General features: G+C 39.9%; 1 protein-coding gene across 2 annotated transcripts in view; it reads left to right on the plus strand.

The window, feature by feature from the left end:
- LOC118416987 (FACT complex subunit SPT16-like) overlaps positions 1–22,525 on the plus strand; it is a 52,659-nt gene that overhangs the window by 16,601 nt on the left and 13,533 nt on the right. For both annotated transcript variants that reach the window (XM_035822289.1, XM_035822290.1), the window contains 8 exons: positions 649–784; positions 1,457–1,583; positions 1,879–1,997; positions 2,366–2,491; positions 3,110–3,298; positions 3,842–4,011; positions 4,513–4,642; positions 5,469–5,664. In XM_035822289.1, the coding sequence (XP_035678182.1) occupies positions 649–784; positions 1,457–1,583; positions 1,879–1,997; positions 2,366–2,491; positions 3,110–3,298; positions 3,842–4,011; positions 4,513–4,642; positions 5,469–5,664 (1,193 nt within the window). The remainder of the gene's footprint in view (positions 1–648; positions 785–1,456; positions 1,584–1,878; positions 1,998–2,365; positions 2,492–3,109; positions 3,299–3,841; positions 4,012–4,512; positions 4,643–5,468; positions 5,665–22,525) is intronic.

Below are 22,525 nucleotides of genomic sequence, written 5' to 3' on the forward strand. Positions count from 1 at the left end.
ACAGCTTCGACAAAAGTTCAAAGTTTGTCAGCTCTTGACGTCATTGACAAACCTGGTATTTATCCTATTCTAGCTCCGTTCATTCCTTTGATCGCTTTTCTATGGAATAGTCTAGGCAACAGTTAATAGAGAAACAATTGGCATCTGAAAATTTGCCTAACATATCGGGAAAGAGCTGATTGGCACCAAGTCACAAAGTCCTGGGTAACAGCATGGTAATAGAGTTTGAACAAGGATTGGGAAGTCCAACCTCCATTACATGTCTTCCTTGTTTTCTTTCAACAACAATCCTTGATCAATTCTCAGCAAAAACATTCTGGCAACTGTTGATAGAGAAACAGTCAGCATTTGAATAATCTCATTAAATTTAGGTGAGACGATGACACGATTAGCTCCGAGTCACTTAGTCGTTGTAATGACATAGTAATGGGGTTCAAACAAGCTTTCAAAAGTTTAACCTCAGTTACGCTTCTTCTGAGAAATGTTTTAATCCTGAAATAATGCAGGACATGTAGCTACCGGTAGCACCAAATGTTTCAATAGGGACATGAGGAAGGCTATTCTGAAGCAATCATTTGAACAAACTGGAGCTAGAATAGGATGGATTCCAGGCTAGTGATTGACAGCTCTTTCCATGTTGTCATGTAGGACGTACCGAGCGTCCAATCAGAAGAACACTAACACCAGTGTGGTGCCAGCCAACAACCTCAACACTGCCTTCCGCATCATCAAGGATGTTCAGAAGAAGTTTAAGACGAGGGAGGCTGAAGAAAAGGAAAAGGAGGTCAGTAAGAAAACTCCTTCTTGGTAATCAATTTGTCCCTGGGAGATATCTTAAGTAGGAAGTTGGTCTTTCATTGCAGCCTCAACAAAGTTTTTTTCAATTCCACAGAAAAGAATATGTTGTCAAGTTTTCTGTGCTTGATCATCACAGTGTATTATGCAGATCTTACAAGACCTCAAGAATTGTTCCTTGTTGCCTGGATCTCTTTGTTTGTACCTTTTTGCTAGATACAAAAAGGTTGCTCTGCAGATGTAGTTCTTTGATTGTCTGCCGAGCCTGACAAACAACTCAATTTTTCTGACCATCAAAGAAGATGTCAGTGTAATAGTACACACATTATGTGATTTGCATCCATCTGTGTTGAAATTTATTCTGGACCAGGTGCAAATTTATTTTTTTACCTATTGCAGTCTTCTAAGAATTCAAATGGCCAAACAACTAAATCATGTGACCTTCCAGATGTATGACCGTGGTTGGTCATAAGTAACGGGAAGTTTATACCATCCACCGTTGAGTGGTGGATGTAAATGGATTCTTTACAAATATCCCAAAGTACACCTGTTCAATGTCTAGCTAGTGCTTTGAATATGTTCAAAGACACAGGACTGCCTATTGGTTCCATGTTTATATGTTGTGAGACTTCCAATGACAGTGAGCTGTGTTGTTTTACAGGGCATAGTAAAGCAGGACAACCTGGTTGTAAACAACAACAAGAGCAACCCCAAGCTGAAGGACCTGTACATCAGACCCAACATCGTACAGAAGAGGATACAGGGCTCGCTAGAGGCACATGTCAATGGTAGGGTCCTTATTCATTCCTTGATCTTAGTATGTTGACCTTAGGTATGTTGCTCAGGGAAAGGTTTCTGTCACCCCTGTGAAAATGAAGGTTATTGTATTCAGTCTGTTGTCAAGTGAGAAGATGTGAGGAGAAGTGGTGTAACTGGAAACTGGCAGGATTGGAATTGGGTTTGGCCTGGGTCCAAATTTGATCCTGTTTTTGAAGGGAATCTTGGGGAATCATCTGCCATTCACTCTTCAATTTTCCTTGTACATTGAACATAATAAATGATTCTGCCTGTTGTTAACTCCAGGTTTCAGGTTTACCTCTGTGCGAGGAGACAAGGTAGACATCCTGTACAACAACATCAAACACGCCATCTTCCAGCCGTGTGACGGGGAGATGATCATCTGTCTACACTTCCACCTCAAGGTACGGACATGTCACATGTTACTTATTCATGTGCTGAGGGATGATGGTTCTCCTAATGTTCTATTACATACTGTAAATCTCGAAATTTCTGTGGTAGTTTTATGTTGGCAGTTTCCATGGTGAGAGCTCCATCTTACATTGCTTTGCTACAGTTGTATCAACTGGAAACCCTCACACCACAAACCTTTCCCTGCTACGACATTGTTGTAAATATGTCATAAAATGTTGCTGATTTAATTTTTTGTAAGTCTTATACTCCACACCCTTATATACAGATAAGGTAAAGATATCTGCCAATATTGCATACTTTGGATGTAGTAGAATCTTTAAAAGACAGAAGATAACTTAATGTCTGTTTCTCCACACAGCACGCCATCATGTTTGGAAAGAAACGACACAGGGACGTGCAGTTCTACACAGAGGTGGGAGAGATCACCACTGACCTGGGCAGGCACCAGAACATGCACGACAGGGACGACCTGTATGCAGAACAGGTCAGTTATTTTCTTACAGGCACCAGAATGTAAACAACGGGGACAATCTCTATGCAGAGCAGGACATTTATTTTCATACCACATTCTGTATGTTATCTGCAAACTTGACATTCTTCTTTACTACTATGATAAGGGCATTTGGAAACAACAGAAGAGAATTTGTACTGAATCTAGTATATCAGAATCTGATGAACACCAATAACTCGGGTATGTACACGAGTGACAACCTCTACATGCAGAGCAGATTAATTACTTTGCAACAGTCACAGATAAACTGTAGAGGGTAGTTATTCTAGAGATAAAGGTAAGAAGTGTCCCACTAGATTTTCGTAATTGAAAACATTGGGGGAATAATTGAAACTAGGAATAAAGTTTCAAAGTCCAGTCCAGTATGGAGTAAGATGATGACCATGGTGTGGGGAGGCAGTTTGTGTTAAAATTCTGATAAACTTACTCAATTACTCAATACTAGTCCGAGAGGTTTTGTCACTCCAAAAGGGGCGGTATAACCCCAACAGTACGGTAAAACCCTGTACATCAACAACTAACTAACTAACTAAGTAAATGCATTCTCACTAGGACAATTTAGAAAATTGACAATTCTGTTGCTGTGTATAGGCTGAGCGAGAGCTCCGACACAAGTTAAAGACTGCCTTCAAGACGTTTATTGAGAAGGTGGAGTCCATCACCAAGGAGGAGCTTGAGTTTGAGGTGCCGTTCAGGGAGCTTGGGTTCTTCGGCGTGCCCAACCGTAGCACGGTCCTGCTGCAACCAACCAGCAGCTGTATGGTCAGCCTGGTGGAGTGGGTACGTCTCTTCTCTTGCTTGTCTTTTCTAACCCAGATTTCTGAAGGGAAATGATATCTGAGGGACCATCGTTCTGCTCTAGCACAAAAGGTTGCTTGGTGGGACGGACAAAAACTTCACATTATTTGTCAAAAAAATCTTCAAGTCGTGAAATTGAATAAAAAGCTTAAACTGATTTACAAACAACCTCAAATAGGGCTGAAAGTTAATATTGCCCTGAATAGTCAGTGCAAAAACTGCCTCTTTGGATGCAGAAGTATTAAAGGCCTATGTCACATTTCCAAACCGGGGCCCAGCCAGGCAGCTTTCTGGAACAAAAAGTATGATAAAAAGGACACCAAACTACACATGACATAAAGAGAACAGTCATGGGCATTATTTGTATATATTTTTACGTATACATTAATTTTCTGTATCCACAAACAGCCCATCAGGGCCCCAGTTTGGAAATGCAACGTTAGCCAAAAAGGAATAGGGTTGCATTGTGTATACCAAGCCCCTGTAGGTCTGTATGTTTTAAAACTGTGTTTAACTTCTTTCCAGCCTGTCTTTTGCATTTCGCTGGACGAGATCGAGCTTATCCACTTCGAGCGTGTCAGTTTCCACCTGAAGAACTTTGACATGGTCTTCATCTTCAAAGACTACAGCCGCAAAGTCGAGATGGTCAACTCAGTCCCCATGCAATCATTGGACCAAGTCAAGGAGTGGCTCAAGTAAGAATGGGACCACAACAGGTTGCACAGGGGTGTGGTGGTCATAAATTTGGAAAGACACATTTTATTCAATCATTGTGTCTTATTTCCTGTCAACTTTTTTGTTCAAGCTACAATTTTCACATTATACCTCATTGATTCGACCTTGTTTGAGTACCTTGTGCAGTACATGTATTCCTGTAAATCACTAGATGGTGCATGCATACAAACACACACATACTTTCTTGTTCAAGCTACAATTTTCCCATTATTTAAGTCAATCTCAAGTTGCTTGTGAGCTGTATTTCTCCTACATTCTGAGATTGCTTAAGATATTGATATGCACCTCTAAATATGAATTTACTTACTTAACACACAAAGGGCTAAAGTATTACATTTTTCACATTGATTAATGTTTTTCTTCATCAAAGGTCTTGAAGAACATCAATTATTGCATCAAGCTTCATTTGTTGTTCATGAATCAGTTAACTACATGTACACATCACTGTTCCTTCCCCACAGCTCATGTGATATCAAGTATACAGAGGGTGTGCAATCCTTGAACTGGACAAAGATCATGAAGACCATCAACGACGATCCAGAGGGCTTCTTTGAAAATGGTGGCTGGTCATTCTTGGAACCTGAAAGTGATGTAAGAATAACATGTCGCTCTTATTACAGTAGCCATCCTATTCTAGTTCCAGTTAGCTCCTCTGTTTGGTTCCCACCTGAATAGTGTTGGCCCTTACAACATGATTTGTTTCGCGTGTGGACTATCTCTTTGAATTTCTGTTCATCCCTGTTACCATGCCATTACAGATCGCTTATGTTTCACGTGAATATTCCAATACTAATCTGTTAAATGGTGAAGAGTAGCAGACTTGTTGGAAAGGAAGTGATAGGGAGCAAACCATAGCTAGAATAGGATGTTTTTTTCTGGCTAACTATACTAGTGTCAACTGGATAATTGTTGGGTACTAGTAACTTTCTAAGCAAAAGCGTATTTAGATTGTTGCATTATGGGAATACTACTGTAGGTTGATAGAGAGTAAGTTGTATCTGCTGTACAGTACCTTGTGCAGTACCTTTTGTAAGAGCAAGGGGGCATCCTCACAAATTTATGGCCCACACAGTTAGGGAGTTGTCCCTTTGCAAACATCCAGTGCATTCAATGTTCTGTTGAAGGTCTCAGAGCTGTACTTGTGTCAGAAGAGAAATTGTTGGGACGAAAAAAATATCAAACTGTCCTCTGAAAAAAATGCAAAAATTGCTGACAATGTATATTCCTAAGTCTTAGATTTAACAATGAAAACTAAAACAATGAGTAGAGTGGACAAAAATTTAAAGCTGGAGACAGCCCTAGTTTGATCTGTAACAGTTCCCTAACTCTGTTGTACATTGGTCCAGTCTAAAGGTGATGATGATGATGATGATGAGGATGTAACAGTTCCCTAACTCTGTTGTACACATTGTTCCAGTCTGAAGGTGACGATGATGATGACGAGGGTGATGAGGAGTATGAGGTGTCCGGGAGTGAGTTCGAGGAGGACGAGGAGTCGGACAGCGAGTACTCGGAGGACAGCGAAGCCAGCGAGGACTGGTCGGAGGAAGATCTGGGCAGTGACGAGGAAAGCGGGAAGGACTGGGACGAACTGGAAGAGGAAGCCCGCAGAGGTAAGCTTTCAGAATAAGTTTTATGAAACTGTAGATTTATCTTAGGGGGTACAATGTAAAGAGTTTTTCTACCTCCTGGCAGCTTGTTTGAACACTTTGGAATGGAGTATCACAGTATGAGTCAGTTCAAATAGCAAAGGTAAGGTTTCAGAAGAAGTTATGATAAGGAAATTGAAAAGAGCACATGGGAAAGGACAACCTCAAGCCAACAGCATACACTTACGCCACATCTTCAGAAAAGATGCTGGAGCCACATACTCCCTGTAATCTGAGCTTTATTCGATCTTCCCCATTTGGAGCTTTATTATAATAAGGAAATTGAAAGTTTGTCATACTCATAGTGAAGAGTGGACAATTTTTCCACCTATTGGCAGCTTGTTTGGGTGCTTATGGATGGAGTATCCCATGATGAGTTGGTCCAGATGGCAAAGGTATTATCAGCAGTTCTTGATTCACAATTTTAGTGACTATCTTCAACAAAAATTGTGATAACAGGCTTTGGGAATGGTGCAGAAGGGAGGGGGGGCAGAATATTTATGGGTTTTAACATTTTAGATGTTTATGGCAACTGTTGTGTCATCTATGCCACTTCGGTTTTTGACACTCCGCTTTCTCAAGTACCCTTTATGTTTGTTATTCTATGCTTTTTATGCTCTTTTTGATGGGTTGGAAAACTTTTTTTCAATCGTACACTTGGATGTTGCAGCACTTGAATGAGCTAGGTAGTTAGCTACATTGTATGCCTTCTCTTGTTTGTAGCAGCATGTTTCATATGTGAGCCTTTGACCCCTTAAGACTAATAAGAGCCAGTGATATTTCTGAGTATACCATCCAAGGTAGAACTTCTACACTCTGATGATGTGTATATATCTACTAAAGGCATATCTCTCACCATGTCTAAGACACAAGGTGGAAGTCCAAGAATAGCTTAGCCCTCACATGCCACCCAGTAGCAACACAATCACATTATGTCTTACAAATAGATGTGCAGCTGGACTTTAGTGGCCTTGCCATTGATATATACAGCCTAGGTGTGTGTCTCCCTGGCCCACTGCCTGAGACACAACATAATTTTCGGATGGCGAGCCCCAGGCTTGACCCATACAGCTTCTTAAAGCTGGCGGTATGAGTCAGATCAGGGATGGGTCATGGTGTCAGCCATGTTCTGTTTTTAATAAGACCTTCCATAGATTTGATGCGGTCCAAGCCACCCACCCAGTTCCAGCTCTCTAAGCCCCTTTCTTTGTTTCTGTCAAAGTTCATTATCAGTAGTCCTGGTTGCCAAGGTAGCTGTTGTAAATTCAATCAACAAAGCTCTAACAATAGAATCTCCTGGATTCAAATTGTACAAATCTTTTTTTGGGGGGGAGGGGGGTTAAATCTTCAGTTCTTAGTTGGAAGTTGATATATAGTGTATGATAATTTTTCTTCTTTTGTTCGAAATTATCAATAGAATATGCCAACAGTGTCTTGTTCTCATAAGTGTTCTTCGTTATCAAACCTGAAGTACTGTAAATGCATTTAAGTGCGCATGAATTAACTTTCGCAGTAGCGGGGAAATTGAGTGCTCATGGTGGTTCTAAGCTCGCGGTAGTGCCATAGACTAGTCAAAAACTATAATGGAAAAATGTTTGCGCTGGTTTTAAGTTTGCGGTGAAGTGGCCACCGCGAAATCCACAAACATAAAACCACTGCGAACATTTCTGCATTTACAGTATGCTCATCTTGCTGACCATCCCAAAGTCACCTGCTCCTTTATTGAGAAGTGATGATAGGTACCATCCCTCCCTGTGGCTCCCACTGATAGAAAACCTGGCCCCCAGATGCCTCTACCCCCATCCTCCCCATGGGCGCATTAGGACCTCAAAATGGTAATAGGATTTGTGGGCTGGTGGGGGAAACCTTGCCCCTATTCTTTCCAATCTTGAAATTGGATTAACCAATCATTGTTCGAGATACACTGACTGACACCTCGACTATCAGTTCATGGGTGGGGCTTTCCTGATGATATCATGACAACAGCTGCAAGTCATGGATGCAGCAGACTGAGAACGTAGATGATCAAGAGAGCAAACTAGATCTGCTTGGTTTTGGGTCATGTGGCTCAGTGTTCTCATTAAGATTGTCAGAAGCTGTTGGTGTACAGATGTACTGTAGGTCTTGAAATAGTCAAGGGGTTGCTTTTTTCGTAGTGACCTCTCTACTGCTTATATGTGTTTTGTTGTCTGCCTCTTGTACCTATGTATTGTTTCAACCAATTGCAATAGCCTCCTACAAGTACAAGCAAAAGGAAGCCCTTCCAAACAAAAGTTGATTTACAGTATTGTCCTGAATGGAACAACAAGAAAGATTTTTACTAGTGACCTCCCTAACTTAAATATGCTTTTTGTTTCAACTCACACACACTCACTCACTCTCCGGTTTATCGTCTGTTGTTCCTCATCCTGTGGGAACTACAGAACAAGTTCTGCAAACTCAAAATAGCAAAGACCTCCTACAACAAAAGGAAGTCCCAGCAAACATAGATGAATTTACAGTATTGGCCTGAATGGAACTATAATTATAATCATTTGTCATGTCCCATAACACCTTAAACAACCCAAACCAGGGCTCGAAATTCATTTTTGGGATTAGGTGCATTGGTGCACCCAGCTTAAAAAATTGGGTGCACCAAAAAAATTTTGGGTGCACCACTTAAATTTAAGTAATAACCTAATGATAAAACTTAGTCATAATAAATATAAGCTATCAAATTCTTAAACAAGTACCATGACAGACATTTCTATTATCTTTCTAACACTTAGATGTCAAGAATATGTTATATAATATATACTTTGATATATTTACATACATAAACCTAAGAAAACATTTGGGTGCACCCTGTGCACCCACAGAAAATAATTGGGTGCACAGCTCCAATTTGGGTGCACCTGGGTGCACATGCACCCAGTATTTCGAGCCCTGCAAACTAAGCTTACCACAGAGTTGTCACTGCAACATTTAACTTTTTGTACTAGCATGCTTTGTATGGCAGTATCATGTAAGAAGTGTTTAACCTTCTGCCCACTGAGGTAGCCTTCTGGCTCCACATTTCCATTGGTTGCAGTGTTAGGCAGCAGGGAGAAGGTTAACAATGGCAAGCCATCTAAATATCTTTGTAGTAAATGTATGTTCAGAAAACAGCTGTCGCAGTTCATCAAAACCTAACAAGGCCAACTAGAGACTGCAGCCTGGTACAAGCATCTCCGAGCGACATTCCTCGGACACTTCTTTCCGCTATCTTCCCTCCTGGAGGTGATTGTAGACCTCGGAATTTTGGAGCAAAAAGGGATGACTGGTCAAATCACAATCAACCTCAGAACGCGGGGGGGGGGGGGGCTGACAAGCTAAGTGATTAATGGGATGGATGTCTTTTGTATTGTTGCACTTTTCTTTACAAGATGGATAAAAGCTTATCTTCTCTAACTTAAAACCTTTTCCACAAAAATCAATTTTTGTTTTGCGACTTTGTTGCTGAAACTTTGATTACAAAATTAAGGTATGAGGAAGCATTGCTCTCATTCTGAAAGTTTGAAAAGAATCCTCTACCACAGAATACTGGGGGGGGGGGGTTGTCTGACAAGCATAAGTGATTAGTGAGATGGTTGTCTTATATATTTTTGCTCTTTCCTTTACAAGGTGGATGAAAGCTATCTTCTTTATGGTCTGTCAGGTTCGGTACAGAGTGGTTAGAGATTGTGGTAAGGTTTCCTAACCATACACATTTAACCGTTGACTTGTCTTATCATCATACTTACAGTCCTGAAGTTTGTTTCGAAGTGTTAACTCTTTTAAGCAGCTTTTTTGTTGTGACTTTGTTACATAAACTTAGATGGCAAATTGAAGGTATGGGGAGGCACTGCTTTTATTTTGAAAGTTTGAAAAGAAGCTTTGGCCATGGACTCGTCTTGGACCACACGTGAGGGTGTTTTGTTGATGTTGCCATGGCAACACCGCTCTAATAAACAAGTGAGTCTTAGCTTGAGAGTCCATCTGTGTTTGTGTAGTTCATTGAGAAAGACTGGTGACGTCCAGTCAAATATCTGTGTAAGTCCAAGTCTTTGTGTTAGTGATCACAGTTTGAAGAAGCATACAGTTGAAACATCCTTCCTGGTAACATGTGGTTCAGTCTTTGCTTGTTTTGATACATGTAGGAGGGTATGGCATGTCTTTCAGATGGTGAAACGGCTAAGTCTTGAAACTTCCTCTCTGTTTCATCCAAAGGTTTTGACTCAAAATTGTAAGGAACGTCATGACCAAAAAGTGAAGATATAGGCTTGTATCATTCTTGAGATCTATGAGAAAGCAAATGTACAATGGATTTACATGTAAACCTACACAAAAACTGTTCTAGTTAAATTTCCACAGGATATAAGTTAAAACCACAGAGGGACAAAAAAACACAATGCATGATCCTTTGACCTATAAAAAAACACAGACTCTCCTTTGTACCTTCCTATGAATAAAGTTTTCTCTCTAAGTCATTTTCTTTCTTGTGGACAAAGAAAAGAGCAAAATAGAAAGCTTTTCTTATGTGCAGGTGGCATGATATACAGACGTTTACTTAGCACAGGTGTGTGTCCCATCCCTTCAGGGTTAATTGGTTTGTATTGATGATTACATGCAGGTGACAGAGTTCACAATAATCTGTCATGTCCAAACACCTGTCCTGATGACCCTTCATTCACCAACTGTCATGTCATCAAAGAAGAAGATTCATCTCATAATTACTACAGTAACAAAAGACTTCAGAGACCTTTCCCATGCCCTGTGTCCTGGTTGTTGGGGAACCCTGCGGCCATGTTACAGTTGCCTGTACATCTGTAACAGATGCTTCATAGTGGCGCCCATCTGCATTTCTGTAGCCCTTGGGCCACACATTTGTGCAAGGCGCTACAGCAGGGGGCAAGTCCGCTTGTTGTGATGTGTGTTCAACTCCCATATTGTTCCTCATTAGTACCGAGTGCTAGGTGCCATCTTTAAAGTCTTTGGCATGACTCGGCTAGAGATGGAACTCATGACCTACCGAATGCAAAGCGAACACTCTACCCTTTCGGCCATTGCACCATTCTATAAGCGAGTCATGAAATCCCTTCTGCATCAAAGTATCGTTCTCAATATCCAGTTTGTAATACTTGAGTCCCTTATATTATAATACAATGTATGTCTCCTACATGTATAACTAACACAAGGTAATAGTTACTCAAGCAATTGGATATTTTTTCGAAAATTTAGCCAGTCCCTTGAATGACAATTGCTTTCAAAATTTATTTTATTACCTGGATGTCTATTAGTAACCTTCATCAGTGTCTTGTGTATAATATAACTTTAGATTATCCCTACCTATTGGTTGTCATGATTTTATTTCATGGATTTTATTGTAGATTAAACAGTAGTTCTGGTAGGCCGATCAGGACACAGATTTGATTGATTGATCGGTGGTGGTGTTACCCCACCAGTTCAACAGGTCCTGGTAATGTTGGGGTATCGCTTGCCAGTAATAATGCTGTTGTCAAGAGAAATTACTGGACACGGTCTGCTGGTGAAGATAATCTCCTCTTGTGTATCAGACATCAAAGAAATGATTGGGAAGAACAATAATTGGTATAAACAATTCTGTAATATGAGCTGATCTTGTATTTTTAGAAGGAATTGAATGGTTGTATTGTCCCAGAAAGATTTGTGTTTTTTGAATTTTGATTCTAGACTCAAGCCATTCTTTCATTTTAGGGCAAATGTTTAGGGCAAATCTTTAATATCTAATTGAACATTTCCCCTATTAGGAGTTGGCAAATACCTTACAGTTCTCTATATACCAGCTACATCTTTAAGATTTTCTTGTATTGTTGTAACTGACAAATTCTGACAAGTGTAGAATAAATGAACTTTTATTGATGGGCAATAATAGTTTTTCTTCAATTCTAAAGAAACTTCATGATTATTCAAATTCCATAGCAGTTAGTAGCTTTTTTATGTGATTGTATTTTTCTCCAAAACTTGGCATCAGTTTTTTTCTATCTCTGTTCTTATTAATGTGATAGACTAAGTGTTAACATACCTGTACAATGTAGATTGTACAACTGAAGCTTGTATGGCCAAAACAGAGCAACTGTTGATTGACATCCATCCTAAAATTGCACATATTTCCTGAGCGCATGCCGTATCATGGCTCCAAGGTTACACCTGTGTGGAACACAAACACCCCTCACAACTTCCCCAAACCTGGGCCTTCTCAAATGATGACACAGTGAACTTCCAATCGGACTTGACATTGACTTTATGAAGATAGGTAACCTTATCACAGCGGAGGAATTCTCCCTCCCTGTACCGACCCTACTGCTGCTTTATACCATTAGCGTTGTCAAACACCGTTAACTGGAGACGTACCACTCTCCGTCCTTTTCTCTGAACCTGGTAACAAGTTTCTACTAATGTATAACAGGCGGCGATTATTAGTTGTACATGTAGGAGGTATCCTGAAATTCCTTCATACTTTTGTAAAAGGGCTGAAATATCAAAAGGTGTCAAAACAACACCAGGTCCCCTAATCTAGGCTAACCTTGTGAAAAAAAAGAAAATCAAAAACACTCCTGGTATTTGCTATAGCTGAAACTTCCAGGCCCCTATTTCTGTGATGTCACTAGGATATTACACAGCAAGGTTGTTGCAGTCTAGAGGTCCAGCTCTAACCTTTTCCGACAAATAGAGGCTACAGCAAATAACTGCGACTCCCACAAGTTTTGGCAGACCTTGAATGTCTGATTTTTCCGAGGCGGCGGGGTCTACAAATGCAGTGGGCGTGAATTTAGAAAGTATTCATATAGTAGTACTGAAAGAGATGAATTGCTATTGCTACGGCTCCAATATACAACATTCCTCACAAACGGTAGCTGAAAGATAGTTTTTTTTCCTCATCCTTCTATGTGTTTTATACCTTGATCCTTCAAAACCTGAAGAATATGATATAATTACATAAATCTCGTCTTATTCAGAGTTGTGTTTAAAGTGTATACTGTAATTCTTGATTTGTTAACAGTACCTTGATTTAGCAACTCTAGTGGTCACTATTCAATTTCTAAGATTTCATCATCACAATTATTTGATAACTTTTCAAGGCCGGCTAGAATCGTGTTCCCACCACTAAAATTAAATGCTGTGAACTAATCACTACTGCTAAAATTACAGACCACAATATTAAATGAATTTACAGTATGATTGATAACTGTTCCAGTTTTCACCATCAGAAATGACATCTTTATCCGGTTGACACGGCAATTTTTGTCATCATCTTTCCTTTTGTTAAAAGGTTGCCATTTTGATAACAGTCAGTTAGCTGACAGCAGAGATTATATCGGTTACCATAATTCAGGGCTCGTGACTGCGACTAGATTTGGTCGCAATGCGACCGTAATTTTAATAATGCGCCTATTCTTTAAATGATGGTCGCACGGCGCGCCAATAAAAAAATGAGCAACGCCCTTATTTTCCCCCAAAAACTTCGCTCAAAGTTCAAAATTCGCCGATTTCGGCCTTCACCGAGCCGCCATTTTGATTCTAACTCAAGTCTCGCGCAAGTCTCGCAGTAACTCACATCTCGCGAATCGCGAGAGTCGCACCCCATTGGCCATTTTGGCGTGACGTAGCTCGCCCGGCCGCCATTATTGGTGGAATATCTGATATCCCCGCTGTGATCGCGGGAAAAATCACGCAGGAACGCTTCAAAAGCGTGTAACTTTGACGAAAACTCATCGAATGCCTAAAGTCCTTGGTGATAAGTACATGTATAGGATTCTTTTGGAGGTTTTTTTTGCTTGTTTGTCGGTGGAATGCGGGAAAAACAACAGCTAATGCGACGATGACAAACTGGGGAGGGGGGCTGTGTGGGCACTGAAGTCGTAGAAAATGTTGAACGGAGGTCGCGATTTTTTCACGGTTCCGTCAGATATTAATTTTGTTGCAGTCTTTATTTTCAAAAGACCGATAAATAGATGTTCTTTGTTGGGAAAAGTTCGATTGATTTGCCCTTCGAACACGTCTTTTCTGCTACATTTTTTCAACTGAAAATATGAATTGTTTGTACACAGATTTTTCTATATAAGTTAACACTGATGTTACAGGCTACAAGTACTCTAATTTTCCAGTGCATCTATTTTCAGCTATGTTCTTAACAAAGTAGAAGAGATACAAAAGAAATACAAGATGTACCTGACAGTCCTGGCTACACTTTCTCCTCTGTTGGTTTGCAGATTTTCTTGTAGACTTCTTTAGTTTGTTGTTGTTGTATATGTAACAGTCAAGTTTCACCTTTAGCAGTAAGGTTAATTTACCCTTCCTGATTTTGTGTATTAACTTAGGAAACATTATAAAAATCATATATTGTAAGGAATCAGTGTTGTATTACTTGAAAGTGATCTCATGTATTCTCTTGTTTCTTGTTTGGTTACTGGGTAACTATATATAATATATAACACCCCTAATTAATTCTTTAAGCCATACCCACCTCTAGTCAAAAACATTGATTACCGGTATTGGAGTAATATTTTGTATGGCTTCAGACGTTTGCTTGTGCTCCCAACCTTTCATAGTGGTGCTCCTAACTTTTTGCTGGCGCTCCTAAGTTTTAGGAGTTAGGAGCGCCATGCTCCTAGGTCAAAAAGTTAGTCTGGAGCCCTGCGCATTATCGGATCGCTTGTGACAGGTACACGGCCAAACCTTCCGTCTGGCACTGGAATTTTCTGTGCTTGGCCATTTGGCTGGCACATTTGCCTGGCTGTCAGGTGGGGAACCCTGCTTTAGGACGGTAATATTTCAAAGCACAGGATGGACCCTAGCGGGGGTGCGAGGGTTCTGTCAATTGAACAGCGTTCGTCACATGCTCTGGATTCTTCTGACCCTTGCAGATTTCATGCCCTCCGCGGAAGGTCACCTTCGGCTGTCGTCATCGATGCTTCTCCTCGTTCATAAGGTCCGTGCTTGGATGGAGGAATGTTCCCCATGTCTGCGCCACTTATGTAACCAAAGACAAATGGCAAAAACACTGGTAAACAGAGCAAAGTACATTCTGTAGTAATTACAACAAGTTGGTGCTGCAGGGTTTGAGTTGAACACCATTCTCACATAGACCCATTCTACTACATGTATAGCCAGATATTTTGGTACAAATGTACCACAAAACAATTTTGCTCCAGTTACATTGTACGCCTTTGTATCTTTCACTAGTGCCTAACTCAAAATACACAAACCGGGGCACAATTTGAACATCAGCAATAACCATTGTTTTTGAGATCTCGGCAAGATAAGGAGATTTGATATATTGAGACTATCTGTCTATCAAACCTTATGGTCTCAATGTGTCAAATCTTGTTATCTTGCAGAGATCTCAAAAACAATGGTTATTGCTAATGTTCAGCTTGTGCCCTGGTCCTTTCATATGTTGGATATTGGATATCTGGGTATTCTAATTGCCAGTGTTGAGACTGGAGGCGTTTTGATGAAGAAACCAAGTCTTTACATCCTCACCTGTCCACTTTTGTCACATTTTAAGTCAAGAGCCTTGAGGTGACCTCTTATGTCATCATTCATCAGCAAAATAGAAGTCTATAAGGGTCTGCTTGGGGATCCTGGAAAAGCTTATGTAAATTCAGTAGGGCCCATTAACTTGTTTGAGGGAAAACATTTGATAAGTTTTTATATGACTTTGATAACAAGTTCCTTTATGTTTACGTGCTGTGAACACTGACAAACTGTGTTGGCATTCAACTTCGCGATATGAATAATGTCTCAATATTGTTTAAGGATGAACAATGATAACAAATAATGATATGTAGAATTAACGCAATCAATTGTGCTTCTCAAAGAATTAATCAGCAATGCTTAATTTGGAATTGTAGAGCAAATCAGCTACATTTAGAAGAAGCCATGCAGATCTTCATCTAAGACCCACACACCATCTAAGATTGATAACTGCTTGAAATGCAAATTTTAATAGCTTCAGTCTTGTCAAGCAGGGTCTTAGTTAAAGAAAGGAAGGATTAACTCTCTTCCGCTATTTTAACTAAAACTGGAACAGCAATGCCAACTTTATCTTCAAATAGATGTAAAAAGATTTGAAACACATGTCTAGATATTGCTCAGGAATAACTTCAGGGCAAATTTTTGTCACAGTTGCCATCAATTCCTTGGCCGTTCATTTTCATTACAGTTGTCTGGAAAACTGCAGTAATAGGCGAAAGGAAAATGAGTTGTGAAATAATTGAAAATAAAATAAGTTCTGTTGACTACATTGTATGTTACAAGAAAGGTTTAGATGACTGTTGGCAGGCCTATCTATAAAAGAGTTTCTTTTCTATTAAAGTAACTGTTTTGTCAAGTACTGTTCTTGTCAAGCTTGATATGTTATTCCATTTTAATCATTTTTAAAGCCTATTTGTAACTTTTTTTTACCACCCCAAAACATATATTTATACTGAACCTCAAACCTCTGCCTATCCATAGATAACTTAAAAAGTTATGAAGTTCATAAGCCCTAACTTTATTCATATCATGTTTGCTTAACGGTTACATTTGTCCTCTTGCCATCATATTAGAGAAAGGAAAGATAGTTTATCACACACCAGTTTCAAATTATGAAATAGAAATGAAGCTTAGTTCTAACCCAAGGCATCTGTCATCAGCAGCTGTGTGTTATGAGTTCCATACTCACTGGTCTTAAGGCTACCTCATGATGGAGGGATTGTTTACGGCAGCTGTCTCAGCGAGTCATAGGTCACCTTAATGTCTGTACCAGTAGCATCAACTCTCATAATTCTGCCAGACACCCCCACATTTTAAGAAACTGTGTTATCAAGCATTCAAGGCCCTCTCAAAAATGTCCTGAACACCTGGATATCCAAAGTGTGGATACCTCAGGGGTTACTGGTGCTGCATTAGTAGATCCCTTTGATTTGAAGTCACTTTTTAATGTGGCAGTTATCGTGTACCTAGGAGAATTACAAGAGTTCACATTTTAGCCTTAGACTAAGTTAGAGATGGACGTAACATGTATAGAACATGTAGTTCTTGTCATTTTGGCTTGCATCCTTTGAAGAGTGAATTCACACTATTTCGATGGAAGAAAATTTCTTCTCACACTTAAAGCCCTTATGTTTTATGCTCTTCTTATGTACACTTTTCTTTTTTCTCACAGCCATTTTTTCATCTCAGACTCTATATCACTAGACTTGATACAGAAATGACCTTATGGGATAATTGTGTAGAGATCCTAGCATTTAATCAGTAATGATACAAGGATTAAGTTTTATGTAACTGTGCACGCAAAACTTAAAAGTTCCAAGGCATTTTTTTAATTACAGTGTTGACCAGTGCGCCCGATGTTACACTAACGCACCACGATGTGTGGTCCCCTCGTACCACCAGGCACTGCCTAGAGGAAAACACCTGTGTGTGACGTTATTGTTGCTCCCAACCATCTATTTTCCCCATGCCTCATACCCTAGGAGAACACACACAATGTGTATGTAGCTATGTTTGTCATAATCTGGTATCAGTATCTTATAGTTACTGACAGAAAAAGTCAGGATGTTCAGATTTTTATTTTAGGAGTCAGGCACTGGATACCTGTTGGCATTTGTTGTCAAGTAATATCTACTTCTGTCTTTCCTATTACAAAAGGATCATATAGATATGGCAGATACTGCATTGGAAAGTTTTACAAGGTTGATTTTAATCACTTTTCCGAACATTTTCATTACTGCACAATGGAAGTGAAACTCTAACAACATTTAGTAGGATATACATGTAAACTAAAAGGACCTTCTTACAATACTATGTAAAAGTTGCCTTGTCTTGACCTGGTCCTTTTTCCATCTACATATTTCAGACGTGAAAGTGTATGCTCTTGTAGTTGAAGAATTTCTGAAATGAAAAATATTTTTCCTTGGAGGAAAATCTTCAAAAGGCTGACTTAGGCGTCGGATTTCACTCAGAACATCTTTTCTCCATTAGGTCCTTCAGATATAAATATACATTATACAACATAGCTAAGAGTCCTGTTTCAAGTTCGTTTGTCCAAATTTTAAACATGCCATACCAGTCATACATGTAGCGTTTTATACCACTTTGATGTTGGTCCCTCTGAAATAAAGTGATGTCAATGAAAAGGATAAAAATTATATGATTTAAGATGTAAGAATATTTTATTAGTTATACATGTACTGGTATGTGTAACTTTCATTTCTTTGGACAGGTGGATTTAGTATTAGTTGCTTCTGTGATTGCTCAGATTGCATTATGGGTGAATGAAGTGTACCACTGATATATGGCAAGGTCATCTCCAAGGGCGCGGACCTCCTGTCGAGCCTGGGCTCCGTCTTGAAAGACAGCCACATGCCAGTCCCCTTGTTGGGTTTGACAGCAGGTTGTTATGACAATAGGTAGTAATCTTAAAGGGTTATCTGAAACATCGTCGACGGGCTGCCGACAAGATGTCACGGTGTTGACTTTGGCGTTGGGGGGGCTGCGGCAGGAATGTGGACATAGCAGGAAACCGCGGGGAACTGCAACCGATCCTCCGAGCTACGGCTCAAATTGAATTTCCTCCTAATGCAGCTCTCATGGACAAATCCAATTCCCTATAATTTTCCTTTTCCTCAACTTGCCACAACAATACACCCATGGGCTAGAAAGGTCTATTCGTTGCCAACCGATAATCACAATAATGTATAACTTAGTCCTGCTCACTACTAATAGAGATACATGTAGGTATAGAGCTCTATCAAGCAGTGTAAGACGTTGCTTTGATTGTAAAACTTCAAAAGAAGCAAGGATCAACAGACTTGTTGAGACCTCCCCACTGGGAAAAGCTAAGGAAGGCTGATAGACTTCACGCTGTGTCTGTTTGCCCAAAGCAAACTTCCTTGGGAGAGGCTATACTTTGATAATGAACAGCGTCTGCATCCCTAAATCTTTCACTCTCACCAGTGGTCAAGTCTAAGTCAGTCCTCAGTTCAATCCTTGGGGCATCTGAATTGTCTCGTACAGAATCTGATTCGTCTAACAGTTGGCCTTAGCAATGGATAAGGTTAAAAGAAGTGTTGATAGTAAAATCTTAAACTTCCTTTGGACAGGCTATATTTTCAGTGTCTGCATCCTTGGATTTTCTACCTTAGCTTCCCCTTGTGCACTTTGTACATTTAATCAACCTGGCAGACATCCCTATCTGGATCGAGTTGATTTTTCCCTTGTAGTTTAAGCAGGTCTTAAAGTTGACAGCATTGTACAGTTATGTATGTCTGAAGCCATTGCCAGAAAAGCGTGCGCGAGATAGAGTGGAACGTTGGCATATGAAATGCCGCACACAACACCACTATATCTTACCAGGTAGTCACCATTCTGGATGTTTTCTTCCTTCACACTGTAACACAATGCTACAACAAGTACATATCCAGCATGATAAATCAGATTGTGTTTCCTAGTATAAAAGCCCATTAAATCTTTTAAATGCCATGTGTACTATGACTGTATGTACTAGATTCCATAAAAACTGCAGATACAAAGTATTTCCATTTTCAAGATATCTCCAATGTGCTTTACAGAGCAACAGCATAATTCTTTTTCCTTGTGCCTTTCAAAGTCATTAAAACTCTCCAAGCTGACTTACATTCCCAAGTGTTGGCCTTGACCACTTACACTTTCATTTGGAATGATTTTATAAACAGGTCAGTAAATCTGATGACTTTCTCCGTGTCTCCATTTACTATCCATTACACTTCTCCGTAAACTTAAAACACTACAAAGCCAGCTCCCTGGGCGCCAATCTGGGTCCAATGTTCCTCCCTCCAGGCAGTCCCACCTCTGGAAGTGCGTCCAGATTTCGGGGGATTGCATCTCATCCCGAGGTCCTGCGCTGGGGCCTTCCCGTTGATTAGGCATCCTTTGATCTCTCCCCTTCAGGATTCTTCCACCATCAACCATTGCCCCCCTCCCCAGCTGCGCCGTACATGTACATATAGTAACCTGACTGTAGTCTTGATGTTTGTCCTTATGGAATGATGGGGGAAATATGCAGAGCAATATTTCAGCGACCTCTATGGTTCACATGTTGTCAGGGCATTCCTACACCACTAAGATTGTAGGAAGTATGGATCAGACAAAGCATACATGTAGATCTGCCACAGTCGTTCATCCAAAAAGTGTTATTATAGAACTGTAACAGCACTTTTATTTCAGTCACAATGAACTTTTGTAACCTTTACTGGTTAATGCCAAATATACATACCAACCTCTTACTGCAGCTACAATCATAGGAGAAAAGTGTAGAATGTAACAAGAACGTTTTGGATTCTCCTTGAAGCATGCCTGGCCATTGTGCCACTAAGTCTTGTTTCAGATGATTCTTATCTGCAAAAACATTTCCTACTTTTGTGCTTGCACGCAGGCAACTGAGGATAAGTGGTATAATTGTGATGGATAGGAGTACAGAAAAGAAAGACTAATAGGAAGGAAGAATTCCTCCTTGGCATGCCAGATTAGTGATGATAAACATGCAGTTTCCTCAGTTTTGCACAAAGCCTTTTCCTTCTTTTATTTCAACCAAGTTGTTCTTTGTCTACCAAGTGTTTGTTCTTTTGATAAAAACAAGCAAAAAGTGTTTGGGATTAAAACAAAAGTCATAACAGAAAGGCAAACCTTCACCCAATGTTTGTTGTCTTTGAAAGAAAAGAGATGTTTGATGGACATAGTTAAACATTGTGATAGTATACTTTCAACTAAACCCCAGCATTATCCAGTATGGCCTGTTGCTAACAGATGTAGAAAGAAAATGTCACTGACTGACAACGTATTGATCTTTTGCTGTTACAACCATCTTTATTTTGTAAGGTATACAATGTGCATGTAAATTGTAGATGCTCATAAAGTCCATATTTTACTCATTATTAAAGCAAGTCTTAGATAAATGTCATCGTTCGTTGCTTGCTTCAAATATTTATGAAGTGAAGCTTTCACAACTGTTCTTTTTTTGGAGGAAGTTTGTTTCCAGGTTTTGAACAGCACATGACTTACTAACACCATTCCGGAAAGTCGTCACCTTTTCATCTTCATCAAGTGGGACAAGTAGGGAAATATTTTCAATACTTGCCACAGAGGATACAACCACATTCTCGACAAATCGCAAAGTGTTGCTCGTTCCGTGACTAACAAAGTTGCCGTCCCCGTGCCGACGGCATTTTTCCGAGGCGCACGCACGCCATGGAGTTTACCTAGGGAAGAGGGGTGCGGCTGCGGGCCACATGTGCACACAATCTCGCAGGACAACACGCTGAGTTGTCCTAGGTCTGTCTGCTGTGTTGACTGAACTATCTTGTACTGTTCGATCAATCTCTGTCAGGATGTCTGCCATAAAGCTTCATGGGTACTTGAGAAACCCCTGGTATGCTTTGTTCCCCGTGCTGTACAGTTTGTGTCGGAGCGGGGTCGAGTTTTTACCTCTGGAGTTCAGACATGTTCTGGCAACATTGGGTACTAAAAATTTGTAACTCTGATATTAGCTTGCTTAACTCAAGTGTCATTTTTTAGTCTTTACCTATGAACGTTTATGACAGAAATATAGATAAAATGATACACCATTAGAAAGGAGCTTGCTCGTTCAAGTGACATGTGTTTACACATGTAGCAGCGACATGATTTACAAGGCTTCAAGTTGAATCAGATGTTCTAAATTCCCTGTGTTTATGACATTGTGGATCTTGAGTACATTTGTACCTCAGTCTCCTAGACTTATGATGTACTGTAAATGCAGAAATGTTCGCGGTGGATTAATGTTCGCGGTTTTCGCGGTGACGGCTTCACCGCGAATTTAAAACCACCGCGAACGTTTTTCTATAATGGTATTAGACTGCAGTCTATATCGTTACCGCGAACTTAAATCCACCGCGAAAAGTCCTTTTTCACTCTACCGCGAAATTAAATCCCCGCGAAATTAAATGCATTTACAGTAACCAATACAAATCAGTAAATGGGTGATCCCACAAGTGGAGAAGAGTTAAAGGAAAGTTCGTGCTAATCTTGGCAACTCCTAACACTCGCTTTTAATGAATCTATAAATTTTGAACTTGGCACTTCCTCAATGTGGAAGAAAGCCAAGACAGGACCTTTCCCTGTACACTAGCTCCAGACAGACTAGCTCTAAGGTTTACCTCTGATGTCCAGCAAAATTTCTTCATACAAACTGTGTCAAAGTTGTTATCTTCAGAACACAATGAAACACATTGTAGGCTCCAGTCTCATACTTCATTGACGTCTAAGTTCTGTCTCTCGTGTTGTTTACATGGAAAATGCCATACCATGGCAGGGATTTTCTGAGCGTATGAAGAAAGGATGGTCATGTGCTTTGCTTGCTTTACAAGGGATAAACATGCCTGAACTCTTGTTGAAAGTCTGTTCTTTAAAGGCAACCTAAGCAATATTACGTTGTTAAAAGTGGAAATATTCTGAATAAGTTTGTCTGTATAATATTGACATCTAATGCACTATTTTAGCACATTTACATCATTATTTCATAAATTGAGCCGTTAAAAACGGCGCGGGAACGGGTTGCACAAGGATTCGAGATCAAATCCTTATTTTTGGGGGGTACAATAATAAGGAATATCCTCATACAACTTGTCTCTGTGCCTTTTTTAACCGCTCAAAGTATGAAATAATGATGTAAATGTGAGAATACAGTGCAGTATATGTCAATATCATACAGATTGCCTTATTTAAATGGGTATATGTTTGCAAGTTTGTGAGAGGGATGGGTTACTATATTGTACATGTACAATCA

Source organism: Branchiostoma floridae, chromosome 6 (assembly GCF_000003815.2).
Source record: "Branchiostoma floridae strain S238N-H82 chromosome 6, Bfl_VNyyK, whole genome shotgun sequence".
NCBI lineage: Eukaryota > Metazoa > Chordata > Leptocardii > Amphioxiformes > Branchiostomatidae > Branchiostoma > Branchiostoma floridae.